Source organism: Anser anser (assembly GCF_964211835.1).
Source record: "Anser anser genome assembly, chromosome: 20".
Classification (NCBI taxonomy): Eukaryota; Metazoa; Chordata; class Aves; order Anseriformes; family Anatidae; genus Anser; species Anser anser.
In genome coordinates this window covers 4,027,010-4,049,229 of record NC_139741.1, presented here as the reverse complement: position 1 = coordinate 4,049,229, position 22,220 = coordinate 4,027,010, and the positions used below count along the sequence as shown (strand labels likewise).

Sequence of the window (22,220 nt, the reverse complement as noted above, 5' to 3'; positions counted from 1 at the left end):
AGCTGTTGTATTTCTTAGTTGTACTATCATTTTTTTTCCATTTTATTAAAAAAAAATAAAACCTGCGCTTATGACTGGCACATAATAAAAGAAGATGAGGAGTGAGTGAGCAGGGAATGCTAATGAAATATCTGAACATGAATCTAGGAACACAGTGAAAGCCTTAAAGCACGAGTCTAAGAGAGAGTTCTCGGGAAAAGCAGCCTCATGATTTTTTATTGGTTTTCTTTTTTTCCCTCAGGATTCGAGTTCATTCTCCTCACTCCTGCCAGTGAGACTACAGCTGCGCAAACAGGAGAAGAAAAGGGCTATTCTTGCTCGCTGTCTTCAGCAGGAGGAGGCCAATGCTCATGGCATGTCTTTCTGCATAAGCTCATTCCAAAGAGACCCTGAAGCTGTCCTCTGTCTTCAGCTCTCCACACTGAACAGCAGGTGCTTGGTTTTGGTTTTTTTTTTAGCCTTTTGAAAGATAGAACCTGAAAGGAGATACTTGATGTACTGCTTTTCTAGTTCAACTCTAGCATCTACTCGAGAGCGCCATGTTCTTCTGTACTTCCATATTTTCACTTTCTCCATAATGTGTAGAATTGACTGAGAAATCTAAAATGTAGCTTGATTCTGACGTTTGCTGCTTTTTATATGCAAGAAGATTAATTCTTGACCTTTCCTCTGATACAGAGGATGAAATCTAGTTGATGTAACTCACAGCTGATATATTACAAATTACTTAAACATTTTTCAGTTGAGATGTGAGTTGTTGGTCCTGGGACTCGCTAGGTTCTGCATTGCTCTCGCTACTTTATCCAGCAACATCAAGATATTCCTGTTGTCACCTTATGGGTTCAGAGGCAGTAATTGTTGTGATCCATCGGTACCACAGTGCTGTGCAGTGTACAGTCCAGGGGCACTGAGAAGGGAAGCTTTCTCCTTCCTGTAGATCAAGTAAAGCTGGACACTTGCTTTCAGAGCTTGTTGAGGCTTTGAAATTCAGACAGGCTGACTTGTGATCTGGCTTGTGACCTGCCTCTTGTTTGGCTCATGCTGCTGCTTCTGTTTTTGGTTGGTTGGTTGGTTTGATTGTTTTTTAATTTTGATCCTTTGACTTTTTGTCATCTGCTCTGAACTCTGCTTGTCACTGACTTTTTTTTTGGCTGTCCAACCTGAGCCGTAACCCTGGCTGTGGCTTTTTAATATAACTGCATGCTTTGCTCCTCCTTTCTGTAGGTCAGCAAAGTATATCTCAGCAACCCCTCTCTTGAAGTCTTTCAGACAGTTGGAGCCCGGTCTCCCTAACTCTTGGCACTGCTGCTTTGGACAAACACCTTTTCAATAGCCTTTTGTATGCGGCAGGCTCCCCCCTCCTCTTTAGCTGAAAGCAAACTAAATGCCAGTGGTGCTGTTGAGTCTTGTTGCAGTCTTCGTGCCAATCATTTTCATTGTTTCTTTGTGGCTCTTTCACATTTTCCGTGCTCCAGCTATGTCTACAACGCAGCCCACAGACCACGGCTTTGTACTGCAGAGTATCTTGTTCTCGCAAATGTGAGATCAGCCTCAGCTTTCAAAACAAGTGATGCCATAAATGATCTGAGCCGCATTTATTCTTGTAGGTTCCTTAAAGCTACTCCCTGTTGTTAATTTTCTGCACCCGCTTTTCTGATGGAGTGCTATTTGGGCTTTTGTATCTGCCTGGCTTGTTGTGCCACTGCCCAGATTAGGTGATTTAGGAGTAAACACTTGGAGCCATACACAGGATATATGTTTAAGCAGAAATTTAGGATTGCCAGCCTGGCTAAAAACTTGGTTATGTCTGGGTGGCGTGTGAGCTGTTTGTATATGTATAGAATAGCTGCGTTATTTGGTGGACTCTTGGAAGCAAATACCGCATATCTTATCCTGTAAGGCAAAGTCCTCCTTCACCAGGCTCTACTGGCTGCTGTTGGGTACGGGAATTAACCGCGGTGCCTTGCTTAGAGCTGACGCCAGGAGGGGACCTGGAGCAAGAGGCTGCTAGGCAAGGAGGGAAGAGGGGCGGCAGCAGCTCAGATCCTCAATCAAACATCTCCTGCCGCTCTGTGCCAAGTCCCGGCGGTCAGAGCACCTCCCGCACTGCTTACCTCCCGCTTCTCCTGGCGGTAATGACTTCCCCATAACTAGTTCCCTCTTTCATTGTTCCTTAGTGGCCGAATAAAAACAGAAAACGCTGTCAGCTCCGAGGCGGAGGGAGCACGCTGAGACCCACGCGTCTCGCTGCTGCCTCCTGGGGCATTCCCCCTCCTCCTCCTCCTCCGCACCCCGGACTTCTCGGGAACCGGGGGGGGCCCCTTGCTGCCCGAGGGCAGCCAGCCTCGCCCGGCGGCTGCCGGCCTCCAGGCGGGGTCTCTGCCTCCGTCCAGCCGGGCACAGCCCGCGGGGAGCCGGCACCGGCAGCACCGGAGGCCGGGCCCCGACCGGCAGCCGCCGGGGGCTGGGGGCGCTGCCGCTGCGCCCCCTCCTTCGGGGCCTTTTCCCGCGAGTTTGCCCCTCTGGCCCCGCCCCCATGCACTTGGCCCCGCCCCCCAAACCCACAGGCCCCGCCCCCGAGCGCCGCCCGTTGCTTCCATTCCCCCGGGACCGGGGAGCGGCCCCGCGCCCGGCCGGCCCCGCACGCTTGGGGGTGTCGGGGGCTCGCAGGCGCACACGGGCAGGCTCCGGTCCCCCGCAGCGCCCGGCGGGCATGGAGGGGATGCAGCAGGTCGTGGGGCGGGCCAGGGCGGCCTTCGGCTCGGGACGGTGCCGCCCGCTGGAGTTCAGGATGCAGCAGCTGAAGAACCTGGAGCGGATGGTGCGGGAGAAGGAGAAGGAGATCGCGGCGGCCCTGCGGGCGGATCTGCACAAGGTCAGCGGGACGGGGTCCTTCTGCCGGGCGGGGCGGGGCGGCAGCCGGGGGAAAAGCGAAACCCCCCGGGTTGTGTCCTGCTCGTTGAATCGTGAAACGGCTCGGGCTGGAAGGGGCCTGAGAGGCCATCCAGCTCCGACCCCCTGCCGTGGGCAGGGTGGCACCCACGGGGTCAGGATGGGCAGGACCCACCCAGGCTGGCCTTGAACGGCGCTTGTGCGGCTGGGTGAGCTCTGTGGCCACCCCTGGGTGCCCGCTGTCAGCACCCCTTGCAAGCTGCCTGTCGTCGCAGTCCGGGCACAACGCGTACACCCACGAGATCCTGACCGTGCTGGGGGAGCTGGCCCTGGTCATGGAGAAGCTGCCGTCGTGGGCGGCCCCGCAGCCGGTGAAGAAGAACCTGCTGACGATGCGGGACGAGGCGTACATCTACCCCGAGCCACTGGGGGTGGTGCTGGTGATCGGAGCCTGGAACTACCCCTTCGTCCTGGTGATGCAGCCGCTGATCGGGGCCATCGCAGCAGGTGGGGACCCGCGTGTGGCCCGAGTCCCCTGCAGGGTGTGCGTGGGAGCCCATGGGAGGTGAGAGGAGCACGAGGACTGAGCAGCCGTGCTGGGCTTGTGTCCTAGGCAATGCAGTGGTGGTGAAGCCGTCAGAGGTCAGCGAACACATGTCCCAGCTGATCGCTGATATCCTCCCCCAGTACCTGGATCAGGTGAGTGCAGCTTTGCATAGGGCGCGTTGTTCATCGACATCTTGCGGCTGCTCCAGTGCAGCTGCCCCAGGCCAAGGGAGAGCCGGGTGGTCACCCGTGCTGGAGGCTTCGAGGTGTGGGAGCAGCTCCACAGCCTGACTCAGCCCTGGCCTCCAACTCTGTTTCTTCTGAGTTTGCACGGGGCAGTGTGATAAGTGGAGTTTTGTGTTATTAGAAGGAGCAGAGCTTGCAGACTAGCCCATAAGCGAGTCTGCCTTGTGCAGAGCTGCTCACTAGATGTAATTCATTTGATTCAGGGTCGATATAAGGCTGTCGCTTGTCCCTGCAGGAGCTGTACCCGGTGGTCACGGGAGGAGTGCCTGAGACAACGGAGCTGCTGACGCAGAGGTTCGACCACATCCTCTACACCGGGAACAGCGCCGTGGGCAAAATCGTGATGGCAGCTGCTGCCAAGCACCTGACGCCCGTCACCCTGGAGCTGGGTGGGAAGAGCCCCTGCTACATCGACAAGAACTGCGACCTGGCTGTCGCCTGCAGGTCGGGCTGCCACGGGCCCAGGGCAGGGGCTGAGCGGTGGGGCTGGGGATGGTGAACATGTCTGGGCCGCTGTGGGCCCATGGGTAACGGTGTGGTGGTGCTGGGGACTGGAAGGGGCTGAGCGTGGTGGAACAGTTTCCCTCTTGCTGTAGGCGGGTAACATGGGGGAAGTACGTGAACTGTGGGCAAACCTGCCTTGCCCCAGACTACGTCCTGTGCGAGCCGTCCATCCAGAGCCAGGTGGTGGAGTACATTAAGGCAAATCTGCAGGTGAGGCTCTTGTGCTGTGGCCACTGACGCCGTCACCTCAGAGGTGTGAGTTTGTGACCTGGCGGCCCCGGAGCTGCGGCCGTGCTGCAGGTGCGTGAAGGGCTTTGGTTCTGCTCTGCCCTTTGTCAGGAGTTCTACGGGGAGGATGTGAAGAAGTCTCCGGATTACGAGAGGATCATCAACAAGCATCACTTCAGGAGGATCGTGAGCCTGCTGGAAGGCCAGAAGATCGCCCACGGGGGAGAGACGGATGAGGCCTCCTGCTTTATAGGTAGCTGTGGCATGTGTTGGGCAGGGGAGGCAGTGGCGGGATGCAGGCAGCAGCCATGGGCCCTAAGGTGGACCCCATGTGTTGTGCTGCTGACTGTGTGTCCTGTGCCCTCCCGCTTGCCTCAGCACCCACCGTCCTGACGGACGTTTCTCCGGAGTCCAGGGTGATGGAGGAGGAGATCTTTGGCCCGGTGCTTCCGATTTTGTCAGTGAAGGGCGTGGACGAAGCCATTGAGTTCATCAACAGTCGGGAGAAGCCCCTTGCCCTCTATGTCTTCTCCAACGACAAGAAGGTGGGTCAGGGCTCCGTGCAGCTCGATGCTGGGTGCGGCCTTCCCAGGCACGGCTCGGTGCTGGGCCCTGTTTGCTGCTGTTTGTGGGAGGATTGCAGTTTTTGTCTCCTGTGGGACAGACATGTCCGCAGGCAGAGTTGCCAGAACCTCCCAGGCACATGCTGAAGCACTCAGCATCTACATGGCATTGCGAAACAGAGGGGTGGATAAAAGGCTGAATTTCCTGCTTGGGATCTAGCTTGCCATGCAGCTGTAGGTGATCCTAGGGACTTTTAATGTTTTGCTTTGGGGGAGAGTTCCCGTGTTTCCAGCTTTTCCATTTCAACTAGTGTTGTGTGGAGATGGCTTGTCTGAGGTGTCAGCCAGAGAAAGTGAACGTGAGAGCCTGTTGTCCCGTGGCTCCCTTCCCAGTGCTGCTTGGTGACGTCTGGTCTCTGCTGGGTCTTTGTAATTTTGTTGTTGTTGTCATTTTTTCTTGTGTCAGGTAATCAAGAGAGTCATCTCAGAAACCTCCAGTGGGGGCGTCACTGTAAATGATGTCATCATGCATTTCTTCCTCCCAACCTTACCCTTTGGTGGTGTCGGTAAGTTGCTGGGGCTCCTGAAGCATCGTGCCTTGCTGCTTGTTGTGCCATGGCACTGCAGTGGCTGTCCTGTGTACAGGAGTGTACTCCTGCGCCTGTCGCATGTGAAGGGCCTCTGTATAGCAGGCCTCAATAACGACAACAAATTCTCCATGTCCCTTAGGAGAGGGGCCAAGAGAGGGAAATATGTTTGGTACATGTTGTTGGGAGGATTGAAGCGTTTAGTGCGGATTCATCTAATTTCTTTTTATTATTTTTCAAGAAAGCTAGTTGAGCTTTCCAGAGAAGGATTTGGATGCTACGGTGCTCGCAAATTGATGGTGAGGCAGCGGTGTTCTGCTGCTGTGACCATCACATGCTGTGCTGGGACTGAGAAGCAGAGGTGTACCCTGCAAGGGAACTCAAGAGAAACCCTTTTCACTCAGTATAGGTTGGGTCTGGGAGGCACATGTGGTGTTCTGAGGGAGGGAGGGAGCAAGATCCAGGGGAGTGCTGGGCATGGCTCAGATGCGTAGGGAACAGCACCTACAGGGACACCCTGAAACCCTGGAGTTTGTGCAGTCAAAGGAGGGTGGGAAAGAGGAGAAATGGAGTGCAGATGGACGTCTTAGGGACTGAGAAGTTCTGTGGAGAAGGACACATCTTCTCTGCAGGAATGTAGGGGAAAAGTTATGCTTTAGAACTGTAGCGAGCCAAAATCCCGGTAGGTAACTTGCACTGCAGCTGGCAAGCAATGGAAACTTTCCTGTGTTTCTGCTTGCCGTGCTGGTGGCCACAAGTAGCCAAAGGCTTGGCCTGCCAAGCCTGTGGTGTGACCTGGCCGGGTTGTGTGTCCCAGGGAACAGCGGGATGGGCACCTACCACGGCAAGCACAGCTTTGAGACCTTCTCCCACCGCCGTGCCTGCTTGATCAAGGACTTGAAGTTGGAGGGTTTGAACAAATTCCGGTACATGCCTAACAGCCAGAAGAAGCTCGATTGGACCAAGTTCTTCGTTTTGAACCGGTTTAACAAGGTCTGAGTTGGACTGTTGTTGAAGTGATTATTGTGAATTTCATGTTTGTGGCTCGTTAGATACGAAAGATACCACATGAAGGAGAGGAACATTTATTGCATCTTTGCACTCAGCAGGGTTATTAATAAGGCCCCTGTTTGCCACATCTTTTCAGACAAAGTTTCTGCTAGTTTGAAATGGAATTGATATTCATCAGAAGTGCCTCACATCTTTCTTGTATTATACTGGAAAATGCGAATCTTGATCGGGATGTTTAACTGTTCATGTATTACCTAAACAGACGGGGTAGATTTGTCATTTAACCAACTAATGAATTTCATAAAATTTTCTATATAAAATAGAAAGAGAACAAGTGGCTCAAAGGGGAATAAAGCTATTATGCTGGGTGTTTTTTTTTACTTATGCTAGTACTACAGGGATGCAAGTCGGCATTATTTGTTTAGAAATGCTTGTCACAAGGGAAGTTCTCACCCAGCGCCACTCCGGGGTGACTCAGCTGATGTTTTGCAACACTTAAAGCAACCTCAGCTTGTTTCTGGTCCATAGCTGGCTAAAAGATGTCCCTGCCAAGGACGAGGGGCCATCTCCCAGGCTGGCATCACGGTGCTGCTCTGTCATTCCTGTCAACACAGGGGAGCCTCAGGTTTCTGTGAAAGCAAGGCCCGGTAGCAGTCTCCTGGCCCCAGGATGAGATGCAGCTGGGATGTTTGCCTGCTCTGTGTGCTGCCAAGCACAGGCAGCACTGCAATGGCATGGAAATCCTCTGGCTGAAGGGTGAGACTTTTCAAGCAGGAGAGCAGACGCTGGAAATCAGCCACTGTGGAAAGCACGGGTAAGTAACGGTCTCGATGTTCCTGCAGCCATCCTGTTGTGGGTGTGCTGACTGCAGAGGATGCGTTGCAGTGCTGACACCCAGGACACAACGTAATACTCCGAGTTCACAGACTCTTCCTCTGGCTGCAGTAGCATGAGCCCCTTGTCTAATTTTTCTTGGACTCTCAGGCAGCATGGCATGCAGACAGAACTTCGACAACCTGTGTGCAAGCATGTTAAATAGGATAAAGGAGAGCGTGTTAACAAGGTGATGCTCCTATGAGAGAAGTTCCCACTTTTCCTCCTTGTGTCGTCTTTAGTGCGAACCCAGCTCCTTTTCATGTATCACAGTGCAAGGGAGCCATTAAGCCCAGCCTGTTTGTCTTTACATAGTGCCTGCTGCGTGCAAGTAGGGGCAGTTGCTCATCACTCTTTTCCACAGCAGACTGGTTACTGCTGTGGTTTATACAATCACTTGTGAAATGTTCATGCGCTGGCTGAGCCGCAACCCCCAAGTTGTTTGCAAAGCCACCCGGCTGCAGGACGGCCAGGCTTTGTGTTGGGGGGAGCGGTGGCTCAGGCACAGCGCCTTGGGCTTGAGCTTGCCCCCTACCCTTGGAGAGACCCTGATCTGGGAAAGCATCATGGAGCTGGAGCTGAGGTGAGGGGAGCAGGGGCCGAGGAGGCTCTGGGCCTGGATGTAGGGCTCTGGGGCAGCCCGGGAGCTGCGGGGCAGTGCGTGCTTGGCTCCGTCTCAGGGGCACGAGCACCCGGCTGCTGGCCCTGCACGGCACAGAGGTGAGTGAGCAGGTGCAGGATTAGCTGGGCATGGTTTTGGCTGAGGAGCTTCGCAGTAATAACGTACGGCCCCTGTAAGAGCGTTGGGTATGCTGCCTGAGGAACTGCGGTGTCTGAAATGAGAGCGAGTAGCAGCTCTGCGGCAAGTTCCCAATAAGCCGCTGCAGTTCTTGGAAGCTGGGGCGGGACTGATTTCACTGGATTTAGCCCGGCCTTGTGTCAGTGCCATTCCCTGCATGTGTGACTCGTGTTCGCCACGTGAGCGCTGCGGCAAGGTTACGCTGATCAGCCTCCTGCTCGTGCTTCTTTTGCCTCCGTATCCCCCACGTGTGTTTTCAGTGCCCTGCTCTCCCTTGGCTCACTGTGACCGCAGCCTCCGCGTGTGTGTGTCCCCCCCAGCAGGGGGAGCTGGAAGGGCCCCACGCTGCTTCCAGCAGCACCAGGCTCAGAGACGCCGTGCCGGGGGGGTGGGAGTCCGGGGGAAAGGCCGCCCCGTGCCACTTCCCCTGCTTAGATAAGGGAGCCCGGAGGGGGGGGGACTTTGCCCCTGCCCCGTTGCTGCCAGCGGCTGCCGGCCCCCGGCGGGGCGCGGGGACCTGGAACCGCGGGAACGGCCTCGCCTTGGCCCCGCCCCCTGTGCCCAAAGCCCCGCCCCCGCTGTTCATAGCCACGCCCCTTCCCTTTAGCCACGCCCCTCTCGCCGCTTCCATTCCGGCCGGAGGGGGGCGGCCCCGCCGTACCCCCCCACACACACCCGTACGGGATGGGCCCGGCCGCGCCGCCGCCCTCCCGGCGCCGATTGGGCAGGGGGCGGGGCGGGGCGGGGCGGCCGGGGAGCGGCTGGGGAGCGGCCTCCGCCCGCACGGCCCCGTCCGGCCCCGGGCTGCCCGGAGCGGGGCGCAGCGCCCGGCGGGCATGGAGGGGATGCAGCAGGTCGTGGGGCGGGCCAGGGCGGCCTTCGGCTCGGGACGGTGCCGCCCGCTGGAGTTCAGGATGCAGCAGCTGAAGAACCTGGAGCGGATGGTGCGGGAGAAGGAGGAGGAGATCGCGGCGGCCCTGCGGGCGGATCTGCACAAGGTCTGTGGGACGGGGTCCTTCTGCCGGGCGGGGCGGGGCGGCAGCCGGGGGAAAAGCGAAACCCCCCGGGTTTTGTCCTGCTCGTTGAATCGTGAAACGGCTCGGGCTGGAAGGGGCCTGAGAGGCCATCCAGCTCCGACCCCCTGCCGTGGGCAGGGTGGCACCCACGGGGTCAGGATGGGCAGGACCCACCCAGGCTGGCCTTGAACGGCGCTTGTGCGGCTGGGTGAGCTCCGTGGCCACCCCTGGGTGCCCGCTGTCAGCACCCCTTGCAAGCTGTCTGTCGTCGCAGTCCGGGCACAACGCGTACACCCACGAGATCCTGACCGTGCTGGGGGAGCTGGCCCTGGTCATGGAGAAGCTGCCGTCGTGGGCGGCCCCGCAGCCGGTGAAGAAGAACCTGCTGACGATGCGGGACGAGGCGTACATCTACCCCGAGCCGCTGGGGGTGGTGCTGGTGATCGGAGCCTGGAACTACCCCTTCGTCCTGGTGATGCAGCCGCTGATCGGGGCCATCGCAGCAGGTGGGGACCCGCGTGTGGCCCGAGTCCCCTGCAGGGTGTGCGTGGGAGCCCATGGGAGGTGAGAGGAGCACGAGGACTGAGCAGCCGTGCTGGGCTTGTGTCCTAGGCAATGCAGTGGTGGTGAAGCCGTCAGAGGTCAGCGAACACATGTCCCAGCTGATCGCTGATATCCTCCCCCAGTACCTGGATCAGGTGAGTGCAGCTTTGCATAGGGCGCGTTGTTCATCGACATCTTGCGGCTGCTCCAGTGCAGCTGCCCCAGGCCAAGGGAGAGCCGGGTGGTCACCCGTGCTGGAGGCTTCGAGGTGTGGGAGCAGCTCCACAGCCTGACTCAGCCCTGGCCTCCAGCTCTGTTTCTTCTGAGTTTGCACGGGGCAGTGCGATAAGCGGAGTTTCATGTTATGGGCAGCGAGGCCGTGAGGGTCAATATAAGGCTGTCACTTGTCCCTGCAGGAGCTGTACCCGGTGGTCACGGGAGGAGTGCCTGAGACAACGGAGCTGCTGACGCAGAGGTTCGACCACATCCTCTACACCGGGAACAGCGCCGTGGGCAAAATCGTGATGGCAGCGGCTGCCAAGCACCTGACGCCCGTCACCCTGGAGCTGGGTGGGAAGAGCCCCTGCTACATCGACAAGAACTGCGACCTGGCCGTCGCCTGCAGGTCGGGCTGCCACGGGCCCAGGGCAGGGGCTGAGCGGTGGGGCTGGGGATGGTGAACATGTCTGGGCCGCTGTGGGCCCCTGGGTAACGGTGTGGTGGTGCTGGGGACTGGAAGGGGCTGAGCGTGGTGGAACAGTCTCCCTCTTGCTGTAGGCGGGTAACGTGGGGGAAGTACGTGAACTGTGGGCAAACCTGCCTTGCCCCAGACTACGTCCTGTGCGAGCCGTCCATCCAGAGCCAGGTGGTGGAGTACATTAAGGCAAATCTGCAGGTGAGGCTCTTGTGCTGTGGTCACTGACGCCGTCACCTCAGAGGTGTGAGTTTGTGACCTGGCGGCCCCGGAGCTGCGGCCGTGCTGCAGGTGCGTGAAGGGCTTTGGTTCTGCTCTGCCCTTTGTCAGGAGTTCTACGGGGAGGATGTGAAGAAGTCTCCGGATTACGAGAGGATCATCAACAAGCGTCACTTCGAGAGGATCGTGAGCCTGCTGGAAGGCCAGAAGATCGCCCACGGGGGAGAGACGGATGAGGCCTCCCTCTTTATAGGTAGCTGTGGCGCGTGTTGGGCAGGGGCCCTGTGGTGGGTCCTGCTTGCTGTGCTGCTGACCGTGTGTCCTGTGCCCTCCCGCTTTCCTCAGCACCCACCGTCCTGACGGACGTTTCTCCGGAGTCCAAGGTGATGGAGGAGGAGATCTTTGGCCCGGTGCTTCCGATTTTGTCAGTGAAGGGCGTGGATGAAGCCATTGAGTTCATCAACAGTCGGGAGAAGCCCCTTGCCCTCTATGTCTTCTCCAACGACAAGAAGGTGGGTCAGGGCTCCGTGCGGCTCGATGCTGGGTGCGGCCTTCCCAGGCACAGCTCGGTGCTGGGCCCTGTTTGCTGCTGTTTGTGGGAGGATTGCAGTTTTTGTCTCCTGTGGGACAGACATGTCCGCAGGCAGAGTTGCCAGAACCTCCCAGGCACATGCTGAAGCTCACAGCATCTACATGGCATTGCGAAACAGAGGGGTGGATAAAAGGCTGAATTTCCTGCTTGGGATCTAGCTCGCCATGCAGCTGTAGGTGATCCTAGGGACTTTTAATGTTTTGCTTTGGGGGGGAGTTCCCGTGTTTCCAGCTTTTCCATTTCAACTAGTGTTGTGTGGAGGTGGCTTGTCTGAGGTGTCAGCCAGAGAAAGTGAACGTGAGAGCCTGTTGTCCCATGGCTCCCTTCCCAGTGCTGCTTGGTGATGTCTGGTCTCTGCTGGGCCTTTGTAATTTTGTTGTTGTTGTCATTTTTTCTTGCGTCAGGTAATCAAGAAAGTCATCTCAGAAACCTCCAGTGGGGGCGTCACTGTAAATGATGTCATCATGCATTTCTTCCTCCCAACCTTACCCTTTGGTGGTGTCGGTAAGTTGCTGGGGCTCCTGAAGCATCGTGCCTTGCTGCTTGTTGTGCCGTGGCACTGCAGTGGCTGTCCTGCGTACAGAGTGTACTCCTGCGCCTGTCGCATGTGAAGGGCCTCTGTATAGCAGGCCTCAATAACGACAACAAATTCTCCATGTCCCTTAGGAGAGGGGCCAAGAGAGGGAAATATGTTTGGTACATGTTGTTGGGAGGATTGAAGCGTTTAGCGCGGATTCATTTAATTTCTTTTTATTATTTTTCAAGAAAGCTAGTTGAGCTTTCCAGAGAAGGGTTTGGATGCTACGGTGCTCGCAAATTGATGGTGAGGCAGCGGCGTTCTGCTGCTGTGACCATCACATGCTGTGCTGGGACTGAGAAGCAGAGGTGTACCCTGCAAGGGAACTCAAGAGAAACCCTTTTCACTCAGTATAGGTTGGGTCTGGGAGGCACATGTGGTGTTCTGAGGGAGGGAGGGAGCAAGATCCAGGGGAGTGCTGGGCATGGCTCAGATGCGTAGGGAACGGCACCTACAGGGACACCCTGAAACCCTGGAGTTTGTGCAGTCAAAGGAAGGTGGGGAAGAGGAGAAATGGAGTGCAGATGGACGTCTTAGGGACTGAGAAGTTCTGTGGAGAAGGATACATCCTCTCTGCAGGAATGCAGGGGAAAAGTTATGCTTTAGAACTGTAGCGAGCCAAAATCCCGGTAGGTAACTTGCACTGCAGCTGGCAAGCAATGGAAACTTTCCTGTGTTTCTGCTTGCCGTGCTGGTGGCCACAAGTAGCCAAAGGCTTGGCGTGCCAAGCCTGTGGTGTGACCTGGCCGGGTTGTGTGTCCCAGGGAACAGCGGGATGGGCACCTACCACGGCAAGCACAGCTTTGAGACCTTCTCCCACCGCCGTGCCTGCTTGATCAAGGACCTGAAGTTGGAGGGTTTGAACATATTCCGGTACATGCCTAACAGCCAGAAGAAGGTGGATTGGACCAAGTTCTTCGTTTTGAAGCAGTTTAACAAGGCCCGCTTGGGACTGATCTTCTTGGCCCTGCTGGGGGTTCTGGCAGCGGTGGTGATAAAGGTGAGCTTTGGCTCTTTGCTCTCTACCTGAGTGCATGTGCAATTCATCTTATCTGCTTCCAGTTCTTTCTTTGCAATTGCTGTCCTTTCTTAGAGCCTGGCCTGTTTTTTTTTTTTTTTTTTTTTGTCCTGACACGATATCTGGCCTATCTGAAATTACTAATATCTCTTCACTCTTGCAAATGGTATCTAGAATAGGAATGTCCTTAGAGATATCTCCTAGGTAGGCTTCTGTACTATTTCCTGCTCTGCCCTGGGTGGTGACACCTCTGAGAAACTCCCTTCAGAGGTACACGGAGGTTGGTGTATTTTGGACAGGTCTCTCAGGTGTGATTTGATTTTCAGGGCTTGCTTCAGCAGGGCAGTGCAGAGGGGAGGCTGTGATATAAAGCTGAGGTCTGTTACAAGCTCTTGTTCGTTGCCTGGTTGCAGCCCCTTTCTGACCTCAGCTCAGTTATTTCTCTTTCCTCCCCTGTTTCCAGTTGGGTAGTGAGGAAGGGTTGGATGTCCTCGTGTCTGTGCAGGAAGCAGAAGCCTGCTGGCAGCAGCTGGAGGACTCAGGGTGCCTCCTGAGGTGGAGCAATAGGATCTGAAACTCCAAGAGTTGGTTCTCTGTGGCTGGCAGAGCAGGCACTATGTGTGCCTGCACTGGCTGCTCCTCGCAAAGCTCAGCTGAGCATCCTTCCTGGCCCTGTCCTGGGGATTTAGTAGCCTTAAGGGAGCAGCCATTGCTCAAAAAGGAGATGACAGTTCGTTGTTCTGTGTTGTTACTGCTGTGAGGTGAGGTGCAGGAGCCCAACCAGCAGGAGGAAATAACCAGTCTCCACATTTGAGTGCAGGAGGAAGTGCAAGAGCCAACAACTGGCTCAGGCCTTGAAGTAACAGCCAGGGAAGCAAGCCCTGTCTAGGTGAATGACTCCTCAGTGAAGAAAGGGAACTCACAGCATCTTGAAATCATTTGGGTTTTCTCAGAATCACCAATCTGTGCTGAAGAGAAAAGTTCTCTTGATTGTGCTGGCTGTTCAGAGGCTGGGCTGGCTCAGTGGGTGTTAAGGAGAAGCAGGTTTCAGAGCACTGCTGTTGCTGTTACAGTGAGGTAGGCATCTTTTTCTTTTCCTGTGTGCAGACCTGGTTTGAAATTGGGTGAAACTTTGTTAGAGTAGTGAATGTGGGGTTTGGAGAGGTTCCCCCTGGCACCAGAGAGCAATGCTTTCCCTGGCAGCAGTCGGAGCTCATTCAGTGTCCAAGATAACCAGCAGCGTGTGCATGCCAAGGGAACAGGAGGCAGGTGAGCTGCTGCCAGTGACACCCTGGGGAAGCAGAGGGGAGCGAAGGGGCTTTGCTTCATGCTGTTCTAAAAAGACAAATGGTTTTGTTTCAGCAACTTCATCACAGGATGGTGGTGTTGTGTTTTGCTTTCACAGATGGCTTACTACTGAAGAGAGGAGAAGGCACCATAACCCGTGTGCAAGATATTCTGAGTGCTCACTTTGTGTCTGTTTCTGTGTCTTTTTTTTTTTTTCCTTTTGAGCTGGGTTATTTCAGTGACCTGTTGAGCACAAAGAGTAGCCCTGGAAAGGCACTGAACAGGGAGAAGCCTTGGACTCTTGTTTACTAAAAGGCCATAATGAAAGAAAGGGACCTTTGGGTACAAGCTCTCAAAAGGAAAACTGAAGAGCAAGAAATACCAGTACCTACCACCACCCCGTGCCAGGCAGAGCACGGCTTCCAGGAACACACACCCTGTGTCTTACACCAAACTGCTTAGCTTCCTTCAGTGACAAACAAGAGCTCACGTTTCAGCTGTAGCTGGGCTGACATTGTTTTCCCTGCAGTTTTTGGGATGGTTGCTCTTCTGTCGTGCTCCCTAAGAGCCACTTGTCACTAAGAGCCACCCTCTTAGTGACAAGTCTGAGACAGGCTGTGCTGGCTAATGATTTGTGCCAATAGTGATGGTTATGAATAAACCAAGCTTGCCTTCTAATTGAGGTGAAATATTCCTGCATCCCTATGAGTGAGAATCATCCATAGCTGGTCAGGTGATGTAGGCTGCCACCCTTTTTGGGGCTCTAGTTTTCATCACATGCCTGTTAACAATTATTTGACAATTAGAAGATAACAAAGAAGATATATGCATTGCTTGTGTTTTACTAATAAGAATATCTTATGCTTGTACAAAAAAAAAAAAAAACCTTTCGTGGCCTGTAGAGAGAAGTGGTAATCATGAAAAACCTGTTCCTGGTCAGAGAGTCCTTGAAGGGAAAACAATTACAGAAAGAGTGTGTACTCCTTTGTGTTTGAGCTTCTGGGTCTGCTATAATCTTGCACTGGGTTATAATATGGGACCTGTTCTAGCTTGGGGAGACAATACTGGAGAAATTTAAGATGAAAGGACCTAGTAAATGTTGTTTAAAGAAAATTTAAAATGATGAGAGCAAGAGGATGTAATTCTTAGAAAATTGTATTCGCTGTGCAGGAGGTGGGACTTCTTCATGTCTGGTGAAAATCCATATAAGTATTTTTAATGATATATTTTACAAGTACAAAATAAACTCTATGAATTTAAATAATGAAGTAAGTGTGGTAAGTCACTGCAGTTTCCTGTGGAATCCTGCCTGTCCTCTGCCACTCCTGGTTCCGGCCAAACATCACAGATGTGTTGCAAGGTGTCAAGCTGATCAACAGATGTGCCCCAGGACAGGAACGCAGATCCTCAGCGCAGTGGTCTCCCTGCTCTTGGGGAATGAATGGTATGACTGGCTGGACCATTTCTGCTCCTGCCCTGTGGAAATCCATCCATCCAGTGTCTCCCACCTGCAGATGCCAGTTTGGGATTTGCTCTCACCTGGACGATAGCGCAGGCTCCGTGTTGTTGACTCCCGACAGCTGCAGCAGCACACGAAAACATCCCCTGGCTCCATGCTCTGAATCAGAGCAAAGCCACGTGGTCTCACAATCAGGCACAGGCCTCTGAGTCACTGCCCCAGCTGAAACGCTGCCATTGCAGCACAGCCAGCGCTCCTGGGACGAGCACGACCGCTTGTGTGCCTCTTGATGGTAAACAACACGCAGTAGCGTGGCTGCGCCCTGTGCTGGAGAGGCCATCGGGGGTCCCTGCTGCCTGTCCCGGTGCTTCAGCGAACCCGTGACAAAAAGGACAAAAAGGACAAAAAGGAGCAGTGCTTTCTCCCATGCAGAGCAAAGAGCTGTGATTCAAGGTTTGTGTATTCGCAGCACGAGGATATATCTGGGTAAAGGGTGCCTTGTATCTAAGCAAGAGCCCTGGGCCTGAGCCAGATATTCTGTTGTGGGAGGAGAGTGCTCCAGCTGTGTCAGGGGAAGGGCTTGTCCCTGCTCGTGCTTGCACTGGGAGACCAGCTGAGAGAGAAGCTGCTCTGAAGGTAACTTTCCTTTTTTCCTTTTTTTTAATGAGTCATCTCCTTTCTTGGTTGGCCTCAGGTTGTTGTGCAACGGTGGAAGAGAATGGGGAAGGGCAGATTGTAGTGGGTGCAAGGGAACCTTAGAACTTCATTTTGTGAGGCAGGGATTGTGAGCAGACTTCTTGTCCCGACTAAAGCCGAAACGCTGCCCTGGGAGGCAGGATGAAGCCTCCATGATGTTTCCTAATGGCAGCGTCATGTGAGGGCCTCACAGTTGTGCCGCAGTGGGCTGGCTGCTGGCACACAGCTCAGACTGCAGCTGCTGCCATGCAGGACACAGTGATCTCCATGATACGGCTCCTTAGAACACACCTGTGAGCAGAGGGGAGGGCAGCAGGTAATTTAAGCCCGGAGAAAGCACCTGCAGGGAGATTCACCAGCTGTCCTCAGAGGTTGCTGTGAGAGGAGCCCTCAGACTGAGGAGGAGGGTGGGCTGCTCCACGTGGCTGCCTCAGGAGCAGGAGGACACCCAACAAGGTGAGCACATCCCAGCCTTGCTCTGGGTGTAACATTGCTCAGTGGTGGCCCCGTGTTGAGCGTTCCCAGCACTGGAGAAGCCGCCTCTGCCTCCTGGCAGTTCGTGCAGTCTGCCCGGGGCCCTGCGGTGTGGTGAGTTCGCTGCTCTCCCCGCAGCGCCCAGCAGCCATGGAGAGGATGCAGCAGGTCGTGGGGCGGGCCAGGGCGGCCTTCGGCTCGGGACGGTGCCGCCCGCTGGAGTTCAGGATGCAGCAGCTGAAGAACCTGGAGCGGATGGTGCGGGAGAAGGAGAAGGAGATCGCGGCGGCCCTGCGGTCGGATCTGCACAAGGTCTGTGGGCAGGGGCAGTTGCCAGCTGAGGGAAAAGCAGCAACCCCTGGGGCTGCCTTTGCCCTGCCGGGTTTCTCCTGATGTCCCACATGGACCTGGATGAGCTCAGTGGCCTCTCCTGGCTGCTATGGTGGGCGCGGGAGGTGGGTGCCTGTTATCCACACCCTCAGTGAGCTGCCTGTCGTCGCAGTCTGGGCACAACGCGTACAGCCACGAGATCCTGGGCGTGCTGGGGGAGCTGGCCCTGGTCATGGAGAAGCTGCCGTCGTGGGCGGCCCCGCAGCCGGTGAAGAAGAACCTGCTGACAATGCGGGACGAGGCGTACATCTACCCCGAGCCGCTGGGGGTGGTGCTGGTGATCGGGGCCTGGAACTACCCCTTCACCCTGATTGTGCAGCCGCTGATCGGGGCCATCGCAGCAGGTGGGGACCCGCGTGTGGCCCGAGTCCGTGTAACCTGTGGGGGCTGTGTGGGGGCTGTGAGAGGTGAGAGGAGTACGAGGGTTGAGCAGCCGCGTTGGGTTTGTCTCCTAGGCAATGCAGTGGTGGTGAAGCCGTCGGAGGTCAGTGAGCACACCTCCCAGCTGATCGCTGATATCCTCCCCCAGTACCTGGACCAGGTGAGTGTGGCTCTGTGCCTGATGTTGGGACTGTCTTGGGGAAACACCTGCCTTGCTTTCAAAGGGCCCAGTGTGTTAGAGGTGAATCAGTTGCCTGCTATCTCCAAAAGGGCATAAAAAGAGAGATGTGGGAAGGCTTGAATTAGTCTTAGAGTACAGAGACGCACTGATATATTCTTCCTGCTTTCATGTAACCTATTGGGCCTACATAGTCTTCCTGTCTTTTTGACGTTCATCACAGTATAAAGGCCTGTGCAGGTGTTTCTCACTGCAATAGCTGCTGTATGGGTTGCTGGCCTGTAGGTAAGCATGATTTTGTGCCGAATTCTGCCTGTGCTTAGCTCTTCCTGAGAATCAGGGGCTGTTTGCTTAGTGGCTGTCAACCTTCACTTTTCACATCCTGCTGTGCTTAAAGCGTAGAGCTTTGTTTCTTCTCCACTTGTCTGACATCAATTGCCCTGTTCCAGTGAGGCTGTCCCACTTACAGCACGGCTCTGCTGTACAATTTGCTCTCAGGAACTAATGCGTTCTTTAGGTGGGGAGGGAGAGCTGAGGAAGAGGAGAGCCGGGTGGTCACCCGTGCTGTAGGTTTCAGAGTGTGCAAGCAGCTCCGCAGCCTGACTCAGCCCTGGCCTCCAACTCTGTTTCTTCCGAGTTTGCACGGGGCAGTGTGATAAGTGGAGTTTCGTGTTATGGGCAGCGAGGCCGTGAGGGTCAATATAAGGCTGTCACTTGTCCCTGCAGGAGCTGTACCCGGTGGTCACAGGAGGAGTGCCTGAGACAACGGAGCTGCTGACGCAGAGGTTCGACCACATCCTCTACACCGGGAACAGCGCCGTGGGCAAAATCGTGATGGCAGCGGCTGCCAAGCACCTGACGCCCGTCACCCTGGAGCTGGGTGGGAAGAGCCCCTGCTACATCGACAAGAACTGCGACCTGGCCGTCGCCTGCAGGTCGGGCTGCCACGGGCCCAGGGCAGGGGCTGAGCGGTGGGGCTGGGGATGGTGAACATGTCTGGGCCGCTGTGGGCCCATGGGTAACCGTGTGGTGGTGCTGGGGACTGGAAGGGGCTGAGTCTCCCTCCTCCTGTAGGCGGATAACGTGGGGGAAGTACCTGAACTGTGGGCAAACCTGCATTGCCCCAGACTACGTCCTGTGCGAGCCGTCCATCCAGAGCCAGGTGGTGGAGTACATTAAGGCGACTCTGCAGGTGAGCGCGGAGGCTCTTGTGCTGTAGCCGTTGTCCCCGTCACCTTGGAGGCGTGAGTTTGTGACCTGGCGGCCCCGGAGCTGCGGCCGTGCTGCAGGTGCGTGAAGGGCTTTGGTTCTGCTCTGCCCTTTGTCAGGAGTTCTACGGGGAGGATGTGAAGAAGTCTCCGGATTACGAGAGGATCATCAACAAGCATCACTTCAGGAGGATCGTGAGCCTGCTGGAAGGCCAGAAGATCGCCCACGGGGGAGAGACGGATGAGGCCTCCTGCTTTATAGGTAGCTGTGGCGCGTGTTGGGCAGGGGAGGCAGTGGCGGGATGCAGACAGCAGCCATGGGCCCTAAGGTGGACCCCATATGTTGTGCTGCTGACTGTGTGTCCTGTGCCCTCCCGCTTGCCTCAGCACCCACCGTCCTGACGGACGTTTCTCCGGAGTCCAAGGTAATGGAGGAGGAGATCTTTGGCCCGGTGCTTCCGATTTTGTCAGTGAAGGGCGTGGACGAAGCCATTGAGTTCATCAACAGTCGGGAGAAGCCCCTTGCCCTCTATGTCTTCTCCAACGACAAGAAGGTGGGTCAGGGACGTGCTTCCCCCAGAGGAGGCTCTGTGTGGCTCGATGCTGGGTGCAGCCGTTCCAGGCATGGCTCCGTGCTGGGCCCTGTTTGCTGCTGTTTGTGGGAGGATTGCAGCATTTGTGTCCTGTGGGTCAGACGTGTCCCCAGAGTTGCCAGAGCCCCCCCAGAGGCACATGCTCGAAGGACCCTGGTCTTGCACCTGGTCTTGCACCCCATGTCTCGGCTGGGTGCTGCTTCCTCACAAGTCCCCTGACCCCATGCAGGATCAGGTGCTGGCTCAGGAATTCAGGTCAGGGATCAGCACTGGCACAACACCACCGCACAGTGTGTGGGAGTGCTGAGCTTTGCCCAGCTGGTGCTGTTCTGCTGCTTAAGTAATGTAAAACTGAGTCAACAACACGTAGGGTACCCCCAACAAAACCTTTTGGGTCTGGGTTTGCGTTCAGTGTCCGTGTTTGCCTCTGCTTCATTGAGCCCCTTCCCTGTCCACTGGCCCTGAGCCAGGCGGTGTTTTGGGGCTGCTCCTGCAGCTGGCAGAAGTCCGCCACGTGTGGCCATGTCTTTAGGTGTCATCTGACTGAGGTGTCCCACCAAGGCCTGCCCTGAGCCGTGTCACCCACACAGCACTTTCTGTAGGCACCCACGGCTCCCATGTCTGGTGGGACAGCCCCGTTGGCTCTCCAACACGACAGCAGCAGCTGCTGACGCTATAATATTTACCTGATGTGGTGCGAATGGATACAAGCACAACCCTGACACCCGTGTGCCCTTTGTAAGAGCATGGGGGATGGTGGCCTGTCTTGATTTTCCTCTATTCTGTGCCATCTCTCATTTTGGTTTAGCTGATCAAAAGGGTGATATCGGAGACCTCTAGCGGCGGTATGACTGCCAACGACGTCCTCATGCACTCCGCGGTCATGGATCTGCCCTTTGGCGGCGTGGGTAAGCCCCTGTTACACGTACTTGATTTTCGTGCCCCAGTGGCAGTGTCTGATCCTAGTTCTGCCATCCCCATTTGGCAATTTAGGATCTTTTAGCTGCGTTTTCCCATTAAATACATTTCCATAGTGGGTACCTTTGTGAAATGGCTTATTAGTGGTTGGAGTAGCATTGGTGCTGGCCCTGAGAGGAAAACTCTGGCACATCTGCGTGGCTCCAGTTCCCCCATGTAGAGTGAAGTTGCCCAGGGGTGAGCAGCTGGTTGAACCTCCGTGGCTTTGTGGCAGAGACAACCTGGCTGTGTGCAGTGGGCTGAGCTCTTGGGTGTTTCTGACAGCAGGTTGCTGTACGTCCTCTTTACATCCCACTGTGTGAAAGAACAGCCCGCGTCCCTCCCTTGTAATTTCAAGGGTGTGTGCACAGAGCCAGCCTGAGCTGCAGCAGCAGTTCAAGGCAGCGAGCTGTCCTCACTTATTTCTGGCGGGTTGTTAGAGCTGCTTGTTGCTTCTCTGCCCTGGGGGAGCACAGCAGCTCTTCTCAAGTGTGAGAAGCACAGTGAGCAAGCTTTCCCTGTGTCCTTGGGGCTGCAGCACAGAAGTTAAGAAATGCGGCTGTCATAATGAGTGAGACGCTTGGCCTGCCAAACCTGTGGTGTGACCTGGCCGGGTTGTGTGTCCCAGGGAACAGCGGGATGGGCGCCTACCACGGCAAGCACAGCTTTGAGACCTTCTCCCACCACCGTGCCTGCTTGATCAAGGACCTGAAGATGGAGGGTATGAACAAACTCCGGTACCCGCCTAACAGCCAGAAGAAGCTGGATTGGGTCAAGTTCTTTGTTCTGAAGCAGTTTAACAAGGCCCGCTTGGGACTGATCTTCTCGGCCCTGCTGGGGCTAGTGGCAGCGGTGGTGATAAAGGTGAGCTTTGGCTCTTTGTTCTCTACCTGAGTGTGTTCCCAGCTGCATTCCCTGAGCCTCACCACGTCCCAGCCTCCATCCACCATTGCCTCGGGCCTCACTGACGGCCCTACAGGGCTCTGTTCCCTCTGTGGGACTCAGCCACATTTCTGTGCCCCTTTAGGTGATGTTCCTGTGACGAGGGGTGCTCTGTACTCAGCTGCACATCGGGCCCGTAACTCATCATTCTCATCCTGCATTCCTATTCTTGCTGCAACTTCTCTTCCAAGGCATCTGACCCACTGATGAGGGAGAAGCAAATGAACCCCAGTTAATGAAAAGGTAATCGGTCTGCTGGACCGATGCAGACTGAAGCCATCGGTCCTGCCTCAGCAGCACAGGTGGAAGGAGGTAGTGTCTCTGTCCTGCTCTCCAAACAGGAGCCCATGGAAAAGCTCTTGGGCACGGGGGGATCATGCCACAAGCACATCAAAGGAAAGCCACGTGTTACTGAGCCCATCATCTATATAACGTGTCTCCTGTGATCCCTATATAAAGCTGTCTCATAGTAGCAGGAAGCCTGACAAAATGAATGTGACAAATGGGGACTGCAGGAGCGGCAGGGACATGGCACTGTTGGTGCACAGCATCTGGTGCTGGGCACCAGGAAGGGGGAGCTGCTGTGACCCCGCTCTAAGGAAGAGCCTGAGCAGCTGGTGATCTTGTGCATAATTTCATTTCTGATTTTTGGTGTACTGGTAGTCTTTTACCTCTGAGACTGTAACTGGAAGCCTGACCCTTGCTGAATAAAACCTTTCTTTTACCGCGAAAGCCACGTGGGGCCTG

The 22,220-nt window shown here is 55.5% G+C and overlaps 1 protein-coding gene and 1 long non-coding RNA gene across 2 annotated transcripts; one reads left to right on the top strand and one right to left on the bottom strand.

The window, feature by feature from the left end:
* The first annotated feature begins 2,562 nt into the window (after positions 1-2,562).
* On the top strand, positions 2,563-22,200 carry LOC310884373 (uncharacterized protein). The gene is made up of 20 exons (XM_083806086.1): positions 2,563-2,875; positions 3,168-3,399; positions 3,506-3,591; positions 3,920-4,128; positions 10,586-10,703; positions 10,833-10,974; positions 11,067-11,233; positions 11,718-11,817; positions 12,655-12,890; positions 16,108-16,290; positions 16,963-17,136; positions 17,327-17,558; positions 17,670-17,755; positions 18,500-18,708; positions 18,848-18,965; positions 19,102-19,243; positions 19,369-19,535; positions 20,383-20,482; positions 21,160-21,395; positions 21,559-22,200. The coding sequence occupies exons 1-20, from the start codon at positions 2,714-2,716 to the stop codon at positions 21,571-21,573; spliced, it is 3,114 nt and encodes a 1,037-aa protein (XP_083662212.1). The 5' UTR covers positions 2,563-2,713; the 3' UTR covers positions 21,574-22,200.
* On the bottom strand, positions 15,054-16,106 carry LOC310884522. The gene is made up of 2 exons (XR_014574251.1): positions 15,735-16,106; positions 15,054-15,624 (listed from the first exon to the last, which is right to left on the bottom strand). It is a non-coding gene; the product is annotated as an uncharacterized lncRNA (long non-coding RNA).
* Positions 22,201-22,220: the final 20 nt, after the last annotated feature.